Genomic DNA, 17,204 nt, shown 5'->3' with positions numbered 1-17,204 from the left:
CCCTGAGCCTCCTCTTCACACTGCCCACTCCCCTCTTGTGCAGGGCATGTGGCAGCCCGCGGCAGCTGGCGGCCACCCCCGTGCATGGCGCGGGGTGTCGGTGCGGTGTCAGCCCGGCGCTCTCCCCTCAGCGCGGTGGCGGTGGGCAGGAGTCTGGGGCCGAGGCTGACAGGCGCGGCTGGCGGCGGGGCGGGCCGGGGCCGTGTTTACATCCCGGGCCGCCGCACGCTGCCGCCGCTCCGCGCGCTCCCATTGGCGGCTCGGCCGGCGGCCCCGCCCCGGGGCGGGCGGGCTGAGCTCCGCGGGGCGCGCGGGACCGCCGCCGGAGCCGCCGCTGTCTCGGCGGGGCCCGGGGCCCGGGGCCCGATGGAGCGGAGCGAAGCGGGGTGCCGGTGCAGGGGATGCCCCCCACCAGCGGGACCGGGAGGCGGCGAGGTGCCGGGGCAGCGGGCGGCGGCAGCGACGGCAGCGCTCCTGCCGGCGCTGCCTGCCGCTCTCCTGGATGCCTCTGCCGGCGGAGCCGGGGCAGCCGGGGCGGGACGCGGGGCGTCCCGGGGTGCGCGGGGGTCGGCGAGGCCCCGCGGCCCAGAGGCGGCGCTGGGGCGAGCGGGGCGCGGGCGGCGGACGGGCGGGGGAGCCGCCTGCCGCCCTCGCACATGCGCAGCGCGGGCCCGGCCGCGCTATATAGCGGGTTGGCGCCGGCGCCAGCTGAGCAGCGCGGCCCGGGCGGCAGCGGCGAAGGTGCGCGGGGGTCCCGCCGGTGAGGATGGGGGCTGTCTGGGCGATTATGATAATAATAATAACGATACTAATGATAAGGGCAGCGATGATGGTAGCGATGGTGATGGTAGCGGTGGCGGTGTTGAGGATGGCGGTGATGATGGTAGTAGTGGTGGTGGCGGTACCGGCAGACCCGGTGCTGCTGATGGGGGCGTGAGGGGTGGACTGGCGGCGGTGACTGGGAGCCGTGACTGGGAGCGGTGAGGCGGGAGCGGTAAGGCGGGAGTGGTGACCGGGAGCGGTGAGGCGGGAGCGGTGAGGCGGGCTGCTCGCCCGCCCGCCCGGGCAGCGTTTTGGAGGGAGAGTGGCTGAGGAGAGTGGCAGATGTCCCCGCGGGCGGCCCCATCGGCAGGGAGCGGAGAGTGGCGATGGCCCGGGCGGACACCCCCGGAGGGAGCAGCGCGGCGGGCCGGGGTGCCGGCGGGATCCCGCCATCGGCTGCCCTCCGCCCCACCGCGGAGAGACCCGCGGGGGGAGGGCTGCCCGGTTTTGGAGGGAGCCCGGCGCGCTGGGGGCGGGGATGCCGGCCGAGCGGCTTGGCGGGCTGACCCCGACCGCCCGCCTGCGCCGCACCCCGGCGGGTCCCCGGCTCCCCCGCCCTGGCTGGCCTTCGGAGCGGGGTGCCTGTGGGGACGCCCCCTCACAGTCCCGGTCCCTGCGCTGGGGGGTCCCGCCGAGGGCTGTCCCGGCGGGGGGTGGGTGTCCCCGCGTGTGAGGCGCCGTCCCGGCAGCCCCTTCCTTCCCCCTCAGGTTTTGGAGGGAGCCGCGCTCTCAGCCAGGCGGGAGCGCGGGGGGGCGGGGCGGCGGTCCTGCCTCTCCCGCGTCCCCTCAGCACCCTCGGGAGCGGGTGGGTGTCGGATCGGCCCTTCGGGAGGGAGAGGCGGGAGGGCGGGCGGCGGCGGTGCCCCCAGCCCAGCCTGACCCCGGCACAGGCCGCCGCCACCTCCCCGCTCGCTGGAAATTGGCGCGGAACCGGCGCGGCGGGAGAGCAGGCGACGGCGCCCGGCCCGGCCCATGGCGGCCCGGCCATCCCGGCAGGTGTGGGGGGCATCGCCCCGGAGGGAGCGGCAGCAGTGGCAAAACGTGTGTCTGTGTGGGTGCCTGGAATGGAGAGTGTGGGGAGAGTAGAGAGGTCACTGCTCCAGGGACTCCCCACATCCTCTTGTGCAGGAAATGTCCCTTTATAACTTCCCTCCCCCCACCCCTAGGCAGCCTGAGGTAAACTGCTGGCATACCTGGGCACCCTGCAGCAGTTCATGAAGCGGTGTGTGCTTATATACCACAGATATGCTCTGCTTGGGCATTCCTCAGGCCAGTGGAATACTTGTGCCCTTCTGTTTGAGCCGTGTAAATTGCTCTTTGTGATGAGTTCATGACACAAAGCAGGGGGAACTTGGTTCTAATTTTGTGAGGATGCACTAACTGCCCTTATGCTATTACTTTGATCCAGGTAAAGATCTTATACCCCAAAGAAGATGTCAAGGCGCAGGTAAGATGTTAGCATTGTACTAAGATTATCTGTACTAATCTAGCAACTGCTGCTCTCTTAATGTCTAATGTCTTTTTACTCTTTGCTCTTTGCAGTAGCCGTTTGCAAGCCAAACAGCAGCAGCCACTGTCCTGTCAAGAAGAGGCTCCACAAGAACTGCAAGCACTCGAATATCTCCAGACCAGAAAAAGGAGAACAGCAGAGGTGTGCAATTTGGGCAACTTGGAAAGTTTAATGATACTGAAAGCTCTCCAGTACATTTGGATGGGACAGTCTTTAGTCTGCCAAGTTATAAAGTGGGGCAGGGGTAGCAAGAGTTTGCCTGAGCTTTAGGTAGGTATACTGGCCACTGTCAATGTATTGATGTTTGTCTCTTTTCAGCAGGAGATTAAGAAAAGAGAAGATGGGAAAATTGCTAAAAAACATCAATACGAAATTAAGGTAATTCAATCCTGAGTACTATTTCAAACCAGGTAAGGGAGTCCATCTGGTTGATGTTGGTGGGTGTGAAGTCATGCATTCCACACTAGAAAGTATTGAAGAGGGGAAGTTTGTATTTTCAGATATTAAAAACTATGAGAGCTTAGCATCTTTTTATATATTTTTGCTTTTTACATGAGTTTGTTGCAGATAAAAGATGCTTTTATGTAAAACCCACTCCAGAGTAAGATTAGGTGTAAAAAACAGCATAAATCCAGATATTTCAGAACAATTCTATATGCAGAGCAGGTAAAGCCTAGAGGCAAGTCTAAACAAGATCACTGCACTTGCTTTAACTTTAAGTGTGGTTTTACGGCCATTTAGTTAAGATTCATAACCATGCAGGCCATCTTTACTTTCATTTAACAGTTCCTTTGTTTATTTAAATCAATTTAGGAATCTGTTTTCACTAACACAGGAAACTGCTAAAAGTGACGGGCCTTACAGTTTTAACTTTAAAGCTGATCAGTAAAATATTACAGCTTTCTCTTGCAAACAACATTGTTTGCAGTTATTCTGTCTGTAAAGTAAATGAGACTGACAGCTATGGTGAAGCAAAACTCTTCTGGTTGTGAAGTTGCCTTTGTAGATCTTGAGTATGAAAAAATGCTGCATCAGCTGTACCAGGGTGAAACTTTGTGTTACAACTTATCTTTGCTGAAAGTGGGAAATCCTGCTTTCCTGTCTCTTCTTCCTTGATAGCTGGCCATGCACTCTATCCTCTGCTTTGCTCCACTCTTCAAACGAATCAGTGTACAGGTTCATCTTGCTAATTTGACTCTACAAAATAAGCTAATATTCTGCCAGCTTTGTGAGTCAAATCAACCCAGCAGAGGGTCTGACAAAAATTGGGGTGGAACTTGGGCGGTAAGGACCACAGGAGGGAAGGAGGAGTGGGATCTCCCTTTCCTCTTGGCTGCATGCATTAAGGTCAATTGTGCTGGAATATGTAACTTTACTCTTGGGATACTTCAGGATGCCAATAAATAGGTTTAGATATACTAAAGGAATCCTGTGTAGCTTACCTTGCAAGTCAGCTACATAGGAAAAGCTTCTGTGTTCAGGGGCAGGTGTTGCAATTCTTTGTGAATGGGATTCATCCTCAACTCCACTGAGAATAATTAAAGTTCTGTGTCACCATGTTGAAGGCTGTCAGCCATTACAGCATTGCATGTGCTCGAGGGATTTGATACCTCCTTACTTGTATTGGTTACAATCAAATTAGCATTACTGAAACGACTTATAGTAAACTACAGTAATCTAGAATTCCTTCTTGAGGCTTTCTGCGTGAATTTTTTTGATCTCCTCCTTTTGAGTCATTGCATCCTGTATTTGTCATTGGCAAGCTGAGAGAGAGTTCACAGCTGCTGCTTGCTCAGTGGATATCTAGCTCTGGAGCTGAGATGGGTGGCTCCTCTCTGGAACACTAAATTGGAAGATAACGAGTTGCTGAATTTCCACTGAGAGACAGTAGAACCCCCACCCTCTCCTTTATTTTCCCTCTCAATAGATAAGTAGATAAGGCTAGCAGCCTAATGTTTTGTATTCTAGTAGCAATGTTTTTGCCTTTTGTACTGTAACTGAGCTATTCAAGCCAATGGATAGGCTATTGAGGGTTCATAAACTAAAGATGGTCAGTTTCCTCAAAGCTGAGTTCTCCAAATGCAATCAATCTGTTTATACATGTTTCATCTTGACTACAGGAGGTTTCATTGGCATTTAATTTTCATCTTCCCAGGTTACAATACTTGAATCTATGCTGAGATCCGGAAGGACTAATGTACATTACATATATTGTTGCTGTTACTGTAATCTGCATCTTGCCTTTCTTGCTCTCATAGTAAACTCAGCATTTAAAAGATACCTTGTTTATTTTGCAGAGCTGTTGGCCACCTACGATAACAGGAGGTATCTCACCTTGCATCATTATTGAAACACCTCACAAAGAATCAGTAACCACTGACTTCTCAAGATTCAAAAAATACAGGTTCAGAAACCTCTTCATAAATCCATCACCTTTGCCAGAACTCAAGTAAGTTTACCAGATGCAACAATTGTTAATGTCTTATGAAATGTGCTGAACTACTACTAAAATCTGTTGTATTGTGCTTATATAATACACACCTCTACTTGTCTCTTCATCCCACAAAAAATTTGATGTACAAGAACTTGTGGCAATACTGCTGTGCAGGTAGCTTGCTAATTTGACTCTACAAAATAAGCTAATATTCTGCCAGCTTTGTGCCAGCAATGCAATATATTTGGTGCAGTCATAGTTCTGGAAACTTGCCCTTCTGCAGAGAGATAGCTTAGCTGACTAAATTATAGGTTTCAATTTCAGAATTTCTTAGACATTCAGGTGTGTTAGATAAGTACCCAGCTGTTGTTTATATCAGCCTGGGGTTTAATTAAAGAGGTGGTAAATTTACTGCAATGCATTAGGGAAAACTTCTGCCAAAGTGAATGAGAAGCAGAACATGAGAATTACTTTAGGAGAACCTTTCTAGATATACCTTGGTTTTTGTTGTTTTTTTTTTTCCTGGCCCAAACTCGATCAGAAGTGGGAGATGCCACCTGGTGATGCTTTGCCTCAAAAACCTCTTCAGATACAGAGTTCCATGTGAGGTGTTTGATCCTGTTGTTGGCAGGCATCTGGTAAAGCTGAACTCCATCCTTTCTGATGAGCTGAATAAGAGGATAATTTACTTTTCCTGCCTTCTCCATACTTCCCTAACTGCTGTAGGAAGATCATAATTGATTTCTCAATGCCTCTCTGCTTAAATGGGGACACTTGGGCATTAAGCAAATATCTCCCCAACTTTTAACTTACGATGGCAGCAGGATGAAACTGACCTGGATTAGAATTTGTAGGTGATACCAGTGATCAGCTCTGTCTCTCTGCTTCTTCTTGGGGAACGGTAAACACGTAACTCCAAAAATTTCAGTAGGAAGTAGTAATTTCGTTGGTTAATGTCCTGTTCCTCTTAGGACCTGCAGGATGAGAAGTGTGTCTAAGAAAAAGCCTATATCAATTAATAATAACAATTACAAATAAAGCCATATGGATGATATAGGCATCATCTTCCCAAATAGACTGGAGTGATAATAAATTATAAGTTAGCAATAAACAAGATCTCAATTTTCCTCTAGATAGCCTGCTTCTGAGCCCTAAAGTAAGCTAGGAAATTATGGATAAGTGACTTTTAAACACTGTCTCTAAATGTTTTTCTCAAGCTAAACTGGACAATTTAATGTATATTTTGTGTTTTTTGGGGAGGAGTGTATTGTCATTTTTTCTGGGGAGGGTTTGGTTTTATCTTGCTCTCTGAACAGCCACTGAACTAGGCAAAATGGGAAACTCTGGTTGCACATGCAGCTTTGGGAGGCATATGTTCAGTTTTACTGTCTGTTCTGTAGAACTGGGCTTGCTGATGATCTTGGCAAGCTGCTGTTGTGGTGATGTAAAATGTTACAAGTATTCCTGCAGTTTTTGAATTACCATAAGGATCTTCTAGTATGTGAAATTCTACTTTTTGTTTCTGAATGTCTGTAAATAATAAATAATGTTTTTATTTCTTTTTGTGAATTGTATATATACTTAATAATGCTTTGTGTAACTTTATTCTGTAGCTGGGGAAATTCCAAAGATGTCTGGCTTAACATCTTGACGAAGGAGAACAGATATGCTCACTGCAAACACTTCACATCACTACATTCTAGTTTGCAACCTCACATGAGATCAATACTGCTAGACTGGCTCTTAGAGGTGGGTACTTTTAGTTACTTTGCCATGTGTTGTGCCTGTGAAGTAGGCAGGTAAAAGCACAGCTTTTACATAAAGATCTAATAGCAACACATACAGTTATAAAAAATAGAAAAAATATTTTGTGACAGAACAAGTGACTGCTTTTGATCCTCTTGGTGTGCTACATCCAGGCCTTCCCTAGCAGGAGGCACTAAACTTTCCACTTAGGACAGTGAGCAATAGTATTTAACTTTTGCTCTTGACACACTACTTCTGCAAGGGAGAGAAATCTAGTTTTGAGACACTTGTATTGAAATTGCTACATACAGACTAGTAGTGGATCTGGAACTTTACAGGATAGACTGTATCAGCCATGAGGCAATGGCATCTGTATTGAGGACTTAATACCCTGAGCCTGTCAAGAGCTCTTGAGCGTCAGCCCGTGATGCTGTTTTCTGATTTCATAGTGAATTTTCAATTCTATCCTATGAAGAGAGAAGAATAAAGTAATATATCAGTGACTGTCAGGTGAAGGTTCTTGAAATAGACACATTTTTGTGTGAAAAGATTACAAATAAGCCATATCAGCAAGGAATTTCAAGGAAAATGATTTTTTTATACACTCTGAATATAAAAACTATTGCAGTTGTGTGCCTCACTAGTTCTTCTAATGTCTAGCTTACTTATCACCATTAAATTGGTTTGTTGCTTTTTTTTTTTAAATCTTGAATTAGGAAATCATCCAATTTCCAAATAAAAATGTCAACAAGGGCCTTGCTGTTGTCCAGCTCAGTGGTTCTATCTGCCACAGTGGATTGAAATTCCAGCAACTTTGAGAGACCTCTCCAGTAGCTCCTAACTCTCTTCTGTAACATTGTAACTGAGATACTGCTTAACCTGACCAAGTGTTATTATGTTTGGGAAATAAACTTCTATAGAAACTGCCATTTATTTCTATGTGGGCCCAGTCTGTACAGTTTTAGTTCTGAATCTTCTCTGGAGCAGTTGGTAATATCAGAGTAACACATCAATTATCAGGAATATATGTCAGGTCTAAAAGAATGGTTTGTGCTATATCTGCCAATCAGTTACACTTTTGGTGGTCAGGATGGGCTTTAATTTGCAAATGAGCTTCCAACCATATCTTGGGAAATAGCTTGTAGTTGTGAGATTTTATTCTGACTTTGTATCCAAGTAAAATAATGAAGTGGCTGGGATCTATTTCTTGGATATTCTTTTCTGTTCCTGTTCTTTACTGCATGTAGGTTGAAAGTAATTAATAGATATCTAACTAAGTAATTTATAGATATCTAACTGCTTTCTAGTTGTGAAAGGGATACAGAGTTGCAGATGAGCTGGAGATGTGGTAGCCCCTCCCCACTCATTTAGAGCTTAGATGAAAAAGCAGGTCCCTCCCCAAGATTTCCAGGTCTGGGCAGACTCCTTTCTTTTTTTGTTGAACTGGTATTTGAAACACTTTGATACAATGCGAGTATTAAAAGTTCTCCCTGCCGGGGAAACCAGCAATGGGAGGGAGCAGATGGCTGCTGCTGCAGTTTTGTTCCTGCTTAGTGAGGCTGTCGGTGTGCCTGAGGGGCTGCAGGCAGTGCTCCTGGCCTGCCAGCAGAGCACCCTCCACCAGGAGCTTCCAGGCTTATTTGCTGTACAGCCAAAGACTTTGATTTTTTAGTGGTTCTGCCCTGGGACAGACCTGTGGGAATTTAGTGAGCATTTGACTTCAACTTAAGCTTTGAGAGTATTCTTAATCAAGGTAATTAATGTGTGCATGTGTAGGTGTTGCTGGTTTGTTGGGTTTTTTTTCCTCAACAGCCTTTCTTCTTTCAGTGGAAAGCTGTACCTAGTTTTAGGAAACATGGATGCTATTTAAATTGGAAAGAGTTTTTTTGAAAGTTTGTTAGTACACCATAGGCAATTCACATTTAGGTGGGTGCATGGGTAATAACTTTTCTAATCCCATGCTAACCACTGCATCCTACCACACCTAGGTATGTGAAGCTTTGTGTGTGCAACAGATGAAACTACAGTTTGCTGTTAAAGCTTGAATACTCCAACGTGTGTACACAGAGTTTTATAACAGAAAGCTGGATTGTGTCTTTCCCCTGTTGTAGGTGTGTGAGGTGTATGCACTCCACCGGGAAACCTTCTACCTAGCTCAAGACTTCTTTGATAGATTCATGTTGACACAAAAGAACATTAACAAGAGCATGCTTCAGCTCATAGGAATTACTTCATTATTCATTGCCTCCAAACTTGAGGTAAGAAGCTCTCTTACAGAGAGGAGGATATTGAATTTGGAGTAACTAAAAAGACAGTGATAACATTTATTTCTTTGAATCTTTTGGACTTGTTGGTGTATGTACAACACGGAAGGTCAGAAGGGGAATTTTTTTCTCTTCCTTCAGTTGTGCATATGTCAGTCTCTTAGAGTGTAGTCTTTGTCCTCCCTTTCTCCAGCAGCAGGGGAGACCACATAAACTTAAAAAGCATGCAAATGTGCTAGAAGTAGTTTTGTTTTGTTTTGTCTTTTTCCAAATATACAGCAGTTGGCAAACAATCTCAGGAATGGGTGTGGGACTTGAACAAAACCAAGTCTAAGTCTCAAACTTTCTGTACATCAGGCTGATATCCTTTTGGTATCGTCTTCACAGTGGAGTGTGAGTCTTAAGTGCAGTGATGGTGATACCTTACATTGTGTGCTATATCTATGGGCCAAGAGCTTCCTTTTGGATAATGCACAGTAGGCTAGACTGACAGGAAGATTTAGGATTAAGTTATTATCTTGGATCCCCCAGATCTTACTGTTGTTCCCAAAGCAAGGTTGTGCACTATGAGCAGCTACCTGTCCTAAGGAAGTGTGTGGGACCATAGTGGTCACAGAGCCAGCCGTGGTTTCCTGGCAAATTCTCTTTTACTTACACACCCAACTATGCTTGGCCCCGGCTGGCATAGGCAAATTTCCTTAACCATCTCTGCACCATAGATTTTGATAATTACAGTGGCTGGTTGTGGGATTTTCTCTATTTTTTTTTAAGATTTTTTTTAATCTATATGATTACACCAGCACTGATATTGCAGGTAACCTGTACCAGCCAGCCATTTCTAGGGACAGCAGTGTCCTGTATGTTTTTACAGCAATTGGAATGGCCGAGTAGAAGGAGCTATAAATGAAAGGGTGTTCTGATTGCTTGGTCAGCATTTATTTCCCCAGAAGCTAAAAGAGTTGCAATAAGGCCATTGCATTATTCAACAGATACTAAAACCCAAGTAGGTTATATGTTATCTCCTCATCCTGTATGTTTCAAGTCACTTCATATAATGAAAAAAAACACTCTTGCAGCAAAAAAAATGTTAACATGTCAATATGGACAGAAAACTATTTCCCAGTTTCTTCTCAACCTTTCTTAGAACTATAACACACACTAATCTTCATTTTCCCTCCGTTTCAAGGAAATCTACGCTCCTAAAATACAGGAATTCGCTTATGTCACTGATGGTGCTTGCAGTGAAGATGATATTGTAAGAATGGAACTTATAATGCTAAAGGTAATAACTTTGCTGTGTTTATAAGTGCTGGTTGAAAGACTCTCCAGCTGAGCCTTGTGTTTTAATGTCACTTATTTGCTTAGAAAAAGGGACCAGTCCCTGTTTCTGCACAATAGTGAAGCCTTTGTTGTGTGTGCGGTGGACCTCTGATGCCCCTGGCTAGGGTGCAGTCCCTGACTGTTAGAAAAGGACAGGATTTTCATGCTTGTGTGAAGGTAAAGCCATTTAACAGTGCAGCCAGCCACAGGCAGGCTGGAAGGTTGTCATTAAAGTACTGCACTTGCCAATGTCCCTTGCTGTCCAGGAACAGGGGCTTCTGGAGAGACAGGCAAAGACCTGACTACTCGGTGCTCCTCATGTTGGAAAAGATTCATCTTTACCAGCACAGGACTCTATACATTTATTCTTCCTTAACAGATAAAAGTTGCTGGTACAGGCAGCTAGCCCAAAGGCTTGAGGAAATAAGATTAATTTCCCAGCTACTGAATGGAGAAGATACCTAAAATCCAACTGCATGGGTAAAGGGATACATATTTGTGCTGAGACTTTTCAAAATGCAGTGAGAATGCAACTTAAAAAAGAAAATTTGTATTTGAAATTGTAAATAGTCTTTAGTGTATTTTAAGGATCTGTGCAATAATTTCAGGAGAGATATGGAAATAAAAATAAGAGCACAAAAGCATCCTTGAGTGGTTTAAGGCACTTAACTGTTTGTTAAATGTTTGCAGGCTTTAAAATGGGAACTCTGTCCAGTGACAATTGTCTCTTGGCTGAACCTCTATCTTCAAGTGGATGCTCTGAAGGACGTTCCAAAAGTGCTGCTACCTCAGTATTCTCAGGAAAAATTCATTCAAATAGCCCAGGTACGTAGTAAACTGTTGAAAAATTGCTCTTGGGGCAGTGACAAGCACAACTGAGCATTACACTCTGAAAGCCACTTTGTTCTAAGTGTTCCCATGTTTCCCCTCACTTGTTACTTTGTTAAGGAATGTGCAAAGAAATTTCCACCAAAGAAATTCAGTTTTGTGGACAAGTACCCCGTGTTTCTTGTCTCCCTGCTTTCACATACTTTTAAGACTTTTCTGTATGCTGGAAAAATAAAAAAATGCATCTTATTTCTTTAATCACTGTGCATGCCAGCATTCTGTAAACAGCAGTGACAGCTCTGAGAGGAAAGTGGATGATTTCGGACCCTAGGCGATTTTTACCTGAGTTGCCCCTAACAGTGTTTCTGTGTAATTGCTAAGAAGGCAGCCCGGGGAGTATTTTGACTGTTCTGGAAGTGCTGTGGTTCAGTTTGTATGGGCATGTGTTGTGCCCAACCTCAGAGATGCTTACTGAAGCTGGGTAGGTCAGTGGTGTAAATACTGCATGAGGTAGTATTTAAATTTAAGAAAGTAACTTCCTGGAGCTCAGCCCTGTTTTGAGGCAGAGGCTGTTTGACTGCTGTGTGCATAGCCCTCTCTGAGACAGGATCATGCTAAACTATCAGCTTGTTAACATTTGTTACTCTTCATGTCGTCAGCTTTTAGACCTGTGTATTCTGGATGTGAATTCTTTGGACTTCCAGTACAGAACACTAGCTGCTGCAGCGCTCTGCCACTATACCTCAATCGAAATAGTTAAGAAAGCTTCAGGTAAGATGCCTCGGTAAAGCTTGGCCTTGTTAGGCAAGGAATTCTACAGCTGTCACAGGCCCAAATCTGTTTCAGAGAGTATTGGTTTACCAGGCTGCCAAAGACCAAAAGCCACATGGACACTACTATTTGTTCTTTTCCTTCTAATTTCACTTCCTACACTATTTCAGATGTTACAAAGACTCAAAAGGAGGAACCACCTACAGCAGTGCAGCCCTTGCTGAGGAACTGAAGCAGATTTATTGTTCTTGCTTTTGGGCTAGTATTTGCTCTGTGACTTCCAGTTGCTTGGGGATCATTAGCTATATATTTGGCTACTTTTTCTCCTGAAATGTAGTTGTCAAGCAGTCATTTATGTCTGTCAGCAGCACCCAGTGTATGTTTTAATAGCATGACCCACAATCTTGTGTTCAAGCCACAAGTCACTTTAGCCTCCTCTGGAAAGCAACAACCCTTGTGACTTCTATTCACCCTCCTCAGCCACCACCCTTTTAAGTAACAAGCATAAGGAAATGGCTATTTCTGGGAGGATGTTTCTGATTTTTTATTTGCAGTATTATTATTTATTGGTTTTTTTTAACTCGTGGCCATATTGGAACACTGTGCAACTCCCTCATGATTTCTAAATAAATTCCTGTGTTCTACCCTTTAGGCTTAGATTGGGACAGCATTTCAGAGTGTGTACAATGGATGGCTCCTTTTGTGAAGGTGGCAAAAAAAGTCCCTGTGAAGCTGAAGAACTTTAAGAAGGTTGCAGCAGAAGATCGACATAATATCCAGACACACACAAATTATCTGGACATGCTGGTAGGTGGTTTGTGGATGTGCAGTTCAGGCAGCTGAGACCACATTACACATCCCTTTGTCCTGAGGCAGCTGTGAGTGGCCCAAGCACCTCCCTGCTCACACCTGGCCTGGCTCACCTCAGCCAGTGTGGGCAGTGATGCTCAACCACCAGTGATGTTATAAACAACACATGATTTACCCAAACACTCCCAGACCATAAGCAAACACTTGCATTAGCAGTATTGGAGAGGTGTTTATTATGAGAATAATCACTTGGTTATGTAATGTCACCTTGGTTTTCTCAGTAAATTAACTCTGGAGTGCTTGACTTGTGTGAGTGGTGTGAGGAAGCACTGCTGTTTCCCACTGCCACAAACAAGTCTACTTTGTCACAGCTATTAACTCTTGTCTTCTTCCCCCAATACACAGGAAGAAGTCAACAGTGGAGTAGTGTCTACTGCCCCAGGGCAGTTATCACCTGTGTCAACAGGAATAATAACCCCTCCCAAAAGCACAGAGAAGAAATGAAATACAGTCAAATGTCATGAACAGATTCAGAAACAGGACTTGGTGCTTCAGAACAAGACCACACTAACGGTGACTCATGTTCTTTACTGCTCTTCAAGACTTGCAGATGGAAACTGAGACCAGCATCCTACAGACTTGACAGAAAAGCTCAACTGAGCATTGCACCCTGCTATCACAAGAGCCTGGACCACTTTGGTTCATTCTGATGTGACTTAATTCAATTCTCACCTTTCTTAACTTATGAATTTCAAGAACATTTTTAATAGGGCTGAGTGACAGGATTTGTCCACCCAGTTTACATGTCAGACTTGCTTTAATTTGGGTTAGATGAGCAGAATATTGACAGCTTGTACGTATTACCTCTTCTTGTTCTTTCTCTTTTCTTGGTAAGGTCAGAGCTCACTCCTGTCAGTAAGTGCCCTCAGCTCAGGTGCAGTATTACAGAGGCCCGTGGGTAAGCCGTTCATATCTCTGAAACCACTCGGTGCAGGCAGGACGGTGCAGCCAGCCTTGTATCAAATCGCAGCTCCAGGGGAGGCTGATGAATTTAAGGTGGCCCTTCAGGCCTGCCATAAACTTCAGTTTTAGTGCCTCACTGACCTCAGGTAGGAGTACCAGCACAGAACCAGCTGCTGCAGTATCCATAACTGGATGAAGTTCAGTCCCCAGCCACCCACTTGAAACAAGAAAGAGCAGCATGAGAACTGGAGAAGGTATGGAATAAAGGGAGTTGCAGGTACTCTACAACCACTCATGTCATAGGAACAGTATTTTAAACAGACTGTGGAGCTGTGAACAGTATCAGTGTTTATAAACAGCATTAACTACTGTGTTTTACTTGGAATATTCACTACCTCTGAGTCACTTCTGTGATGAAGGGCAGTACTGGGAAAGAAGGGTATCAGTCTTCCTCCCTCCTTCACGATGCTCCTATCTGTGCTCCACATCCAGGGACAAGTGCTACATGACGCTGAGCAGCCCACAAAGCTGCACTAGAGCATCAAGTGTCACCCACATCCACATTACACTCACACCAACTTGAATTCATTCAACTTAGCAAACTTGAATTCATGTCTTCAAACAAGCCATTGCAGAACTAGCTGAAGTTGCTTCCAGCCTTCTGTACAGTTTGTAAAAATAAGGGGTTTATTATAAGATTTCATCTATTTCTAAGAAGAAAGATACTAGACTGTAAATGTTGTACAAAAATTTAAATGAATTTTTAAAAATAATAAAGTCTTGAAAGATTTTTTTCACTTTTACACATTTTGTAATAGTCTTCCAGCATTAGCCTAGAAGTAAAGTTTTGCCATTGCTTGAAGAAACTTCTTTTTCCTTCTCTGTGCAGCAAGCTGTAGGACTTCCTCAGGATTGCTGGCATTCAGCTCTGTCTGGCCAATGGCTTTTATCTTGAAACAAAAGACGAGACAACAAGCAAGAGGCCTTACAGTAATGCTGTTTCATTTCAAGGCATTTTCAGCACTAGTCCCATGAATGATTTATTTCTGTAACATGCCCCACACCACCCCACCCCTATGGCAAGAACTTTACATAAGCACCCAGATTCTAAAAAGAATTGTGGGACAAAATTAAAACTGGAGCCATCCTTTCATAGGTGCTTGCAGGCAAGGAAAGACTAAAGAAATCCCACCACCCCCAAGCACCCTGGGTTAACTTACTGCTATCTGCCGCTTGTCTGTCTCGCCTCTTTTGTGGTGGAGATCTGAGGGTGAGTCAAGAAAAGTCACTTAGGTAAGAAATGGGACTTTTCCTAGCTGTGAACATCCAGTATGAATTGTATTCCAGCAAAAGGATACATGTCAAATACTCCAAGATGGTGACATCCCAGATGTATTCATAGTAAGAATCCATGGCATCATGACTGAAAGACAAGGCAGGTTAACTGACACAGTCATATACTGTGTTTAAATATCTTTAAGCTTTGCTGTAACATTTACCTGTTCTGTTCCTGCAGTGCCTTAAAAGCAGTTTTATAGTCTACTTCTCTGAGGAACTGGCACAAAATAGCTACCTGTAAGGAAAGACTTGCTGTGATTCTGACAGCCTTAATTCCCCACAAACAAACCTTCCCTACCCCAGCCTTGCTCATTCCACTCCTTTTCTAGACATAATCTAGATTTGCTTCCAGGGCAAGCAAGTTCTGAGCACCTGAACACAGATCATCCTGCCATATCAACAGCAGCAATAGCTGAATGAAAAAGGGATTTACTCATATCAGGAGGGACTGCCTTGGCTTCCTAAGAGCTTTTAAAGCAGAGCCTAACACAAGCTTTGTTATTTCTTGGAGAATGACTGATCCCATGAAACAGCAATAGCATGTGCAGTTATGAAGAACAGCCAGATTCCCAACACCACCCCACAGATACTGTCTCTGAAAAGAATAACATCTGCATTATCAGAGAAAAGTAGGACAAAACACCCCCACTTTTTACATTTCCATGTAATTACTCATTAATTTTAGTCCTATGACTGTCCTAGAAGCAAAGGTAAGAACAAAACCTACTCCACTGCAGACTGCATTTCCAAAGGAAGTTCAATTCAGTCTTTTCTAGAAAGTTATCTCCCCACCTTTTATCACCAAAATATTTATAAACGAATGTTTTAGTTAATGCCATGTTTCACCTCTTACCTGGGTGTGACAATTGAGTAAAGAGCAACACTTGATCATTCTTTTTATCACCTACAGAAAGGTTAAAAAAACAAAACACGTGTTCTGAAATGCTTGTTTTGGAACACAAACTGCAATTTTTATTGATTTTTAATTCAAAGGATCAGCTAGAACAGCTATCTACCTTCTTCTGCCTGCTAAGAATTGCCAGGCTTTAGCACATCCACTGATGAACTGAGCCTTCACTTTGGAGATTTCCAGCACAGTGGGAGCCAGATACTTCCACCAGCTGGAGCTCAGGTGAGCTCTCCAGCCCTGCTGGTGAAGCAGGGCTGAGTTAGGAGATTGCCACTCCACACAGTGATTGTGCTCTGGGCTTTTCCATTTGCTCTCTACTCCACTGGCATCCCACAGTGCTTTGCCAGCACACAGCTCTGCATGTCCAGGCTCTAACAGAAAAGCCTTCTGTGATTCAGCAAAGGAGAAGTTTCAGATTTTCTAAGCTTTCAAGCAACAAGCCAGAAAGGAAAAAGGACCTATGAGAACATGTATTCCTAAATGCATTAAGATATAAAACCTCACATGCTACAGGAATGTGTGCTGGACAATTTTGTCTCTGCACAGAATCAAATAGAATGAGTCAGCTGACTGAATCCAAGGAGAGATTTTTGTAAATCCCACTTTAGCTCACCTGGTCTGTGTAAACATCTGGTGGCACCATCTTATTGAAGAAGTCTGAGCATACAGCTCCTGCCTGCAGGTAATAGTGAAGGGCTGCTGAATACTGATTAGTTGCTGCCAAGGGAAAAAGTAAAATAAGGTCTCAAAAGTAAATAAAGCAATTATTTAATACTCAGATAAACTGTTTATAGAATTATTCAGATGCTTATCTCACAACTGAATTCTACGGGGAAAGTGACTTGATAATCATTGTTTAAAAAGCATGGACACACACAAGATGGTTACATAGTGGTGGATGGAAAAACTACACAATCAAGAAAACTAGCACCACAGGCAAAGGTCTGCCTTTTGAGATTTTTTTTTTTCACGTAGTTGATCGTGAATCCATCAACCTTAGAGTGGAAAAGAAGTTTGTCTCCAGTGAGCTTAGCACACTGGTGTGAGGGAGAGGAACAGCTGATGCCACCACAGCACTCTCACAGTTCAGCACTACTGCTATTCCCAGTAAGCCCTTTCTGAGCTGCCAAGAAGGGAGCAGCCTGCTTGGCCACATGGCTGCTGAAACATAGACCACTGCCACTGTTCCAGCCACTGTTCTTGCAAGTACCACCTTTGAGGCTCCCTACTTAACTGTCTTCCTTCTGGGATGCTGCTGCACTTTGCACAGGCAATAAACACTGCCCATTTATAACCCTGAATCACCCTCCCACATGTCATTTGACAGCACTGAACACTGGATTAAGACCCCTTATCTCACCCCAAGGGTTATAAAGCGTCTTCTACACAAATGTGTCTCCTTTAGAAGCAACAGACTCACATTTCTGCACTACATCTTACTGCACACCACAGATATCCTTCCTTCCAGTCCAAAAAAATTACTTGGAA

General features: G+C 44.8%; 2 protein-coding genes across 5 annotated transcripts in view; one reads left to right on the top strand and one right to left on the bottom strand.

The window, feature by feature from the left end:
• Window positions 1–305: 305 nt before the first annotated feature.
• On the top strand, window positions 306–16,434 carry CCNE2 (cyclin E2). Of its 4 annotated transcripts, none has more exons than XM_085053244.1 (12): window positions 306–435; window positions 2,231–2,269; window positions 2,365–2,473; window positions 2,651–2,710; window positions 4,630–4,781; window positions 6,380–6,515; window positions 8,624–8,770; window positions 9,963–10,058; window positions 10,787–10,921; window positions 11,584–11,695; window positions 12,348–12,502; window positions 12,911–16,434. In XM_085053244.1, the coding sequence occupies exons 2-12, from the start codon at window positions 2,256–2,258 to the stop codon at window positions 13,007–13,009; spliced, it is 1,215 nt and encodes a 404-aa protein (XP_084909370.1). In that variant the 5' UTR covers window positions 306–435; window positions 2,231–2,255; the 3' UTR covers window positions 13,010–16,434. The 4 variants fall into 4 exon arrangements, with proteins under 4 accessions (XP_084909370.1, XP_084909369.1, XP_084909371.1 ...); XM_085053243.1 differs by lacking the exon at window positions 306–435 and adding an exon at window positions 448–741; XM_085053245.1 differs by lacking the exon at window positions 306–435 and adding an exon at window positions 448–760 and having other exon boundaries at window positions 2,654–2,710.
• The window catches only part of INTS8 (integrator complex subunit 8), a 20,983-nt gene continuing 17,984 nt past the window's right edge, over window positions 14,206–17,204 (bottom strand). The window contains exons 22-27 of the mRNA XM_085053241.1: window positions 16,330–16,433; window positions 15,660–15,710; window positions 14,968–15,041; window positions 14,827–14,891; window positions 14,689–14,732; window positions 14,206–14,418 (exon numbers count right to left, since the gene is read on the bottom strand). Of these exons, the coding sequence (XP_084909367.1) occupies window positions 14,302–14,418; window positions 14,689–14,732; window positions 14,827–14,891; window positions 14,968–15,041; window positions 15,660–15,710; window positions 16,330–16,433 (455 nt within the window). The 3' untranslated portion in view covers window positions 14,206–14,301. The remainder of the gene's footprint in view (window positions 14,419–14,688; window positions 14,733–14,826; window positions 14,892–14,967; window positions 15,042–15,659; window positions 15,711–16,329; window positions 16,434–17,204) is intronic.

The sequence above is a fragment of the Lichenostomus cassidix genome, chromosome 2 (assembly GCF_008360975.1).
Source record: "Lichenostomus cassidix isolate B80296 chromosome 2, HeHo_3.0, whole genome shotgun sequence".
Classification (NCBI taxonomy): domain Eukaryota; kingdom Metazoa; phylum Chordata; class Aves; order Passeriformes; family Meliphagidae; genus Lichenostomus; species Lichenostomus cassidix.
The sequence above is the reverse complement of the archived record's forward strand: the minus strand, read 5'-3'. Positions and strand labels throughout refer to the sequence as shown.

Bases quoted from the DNA above. Each gene is read 5' to 3' on its own strand.
- CCNE2 (XM_085053244.1), top strand. The intron at 6,516-8,623 runs GTGGGTACTTTT...CCCCTGTTGTAG, and splicing joins TGCTAGACTGGCTCTTAGAG to GTGTGTGAGGTGTATGCACT. The intron at 8,771-9,962 runs GTAAGAAGCTCT...CTCCGTTTCAAG, and splicing joins TCATTGCCTCCAAACTTGAG to GAAATCTACGCTCCTAAAAT.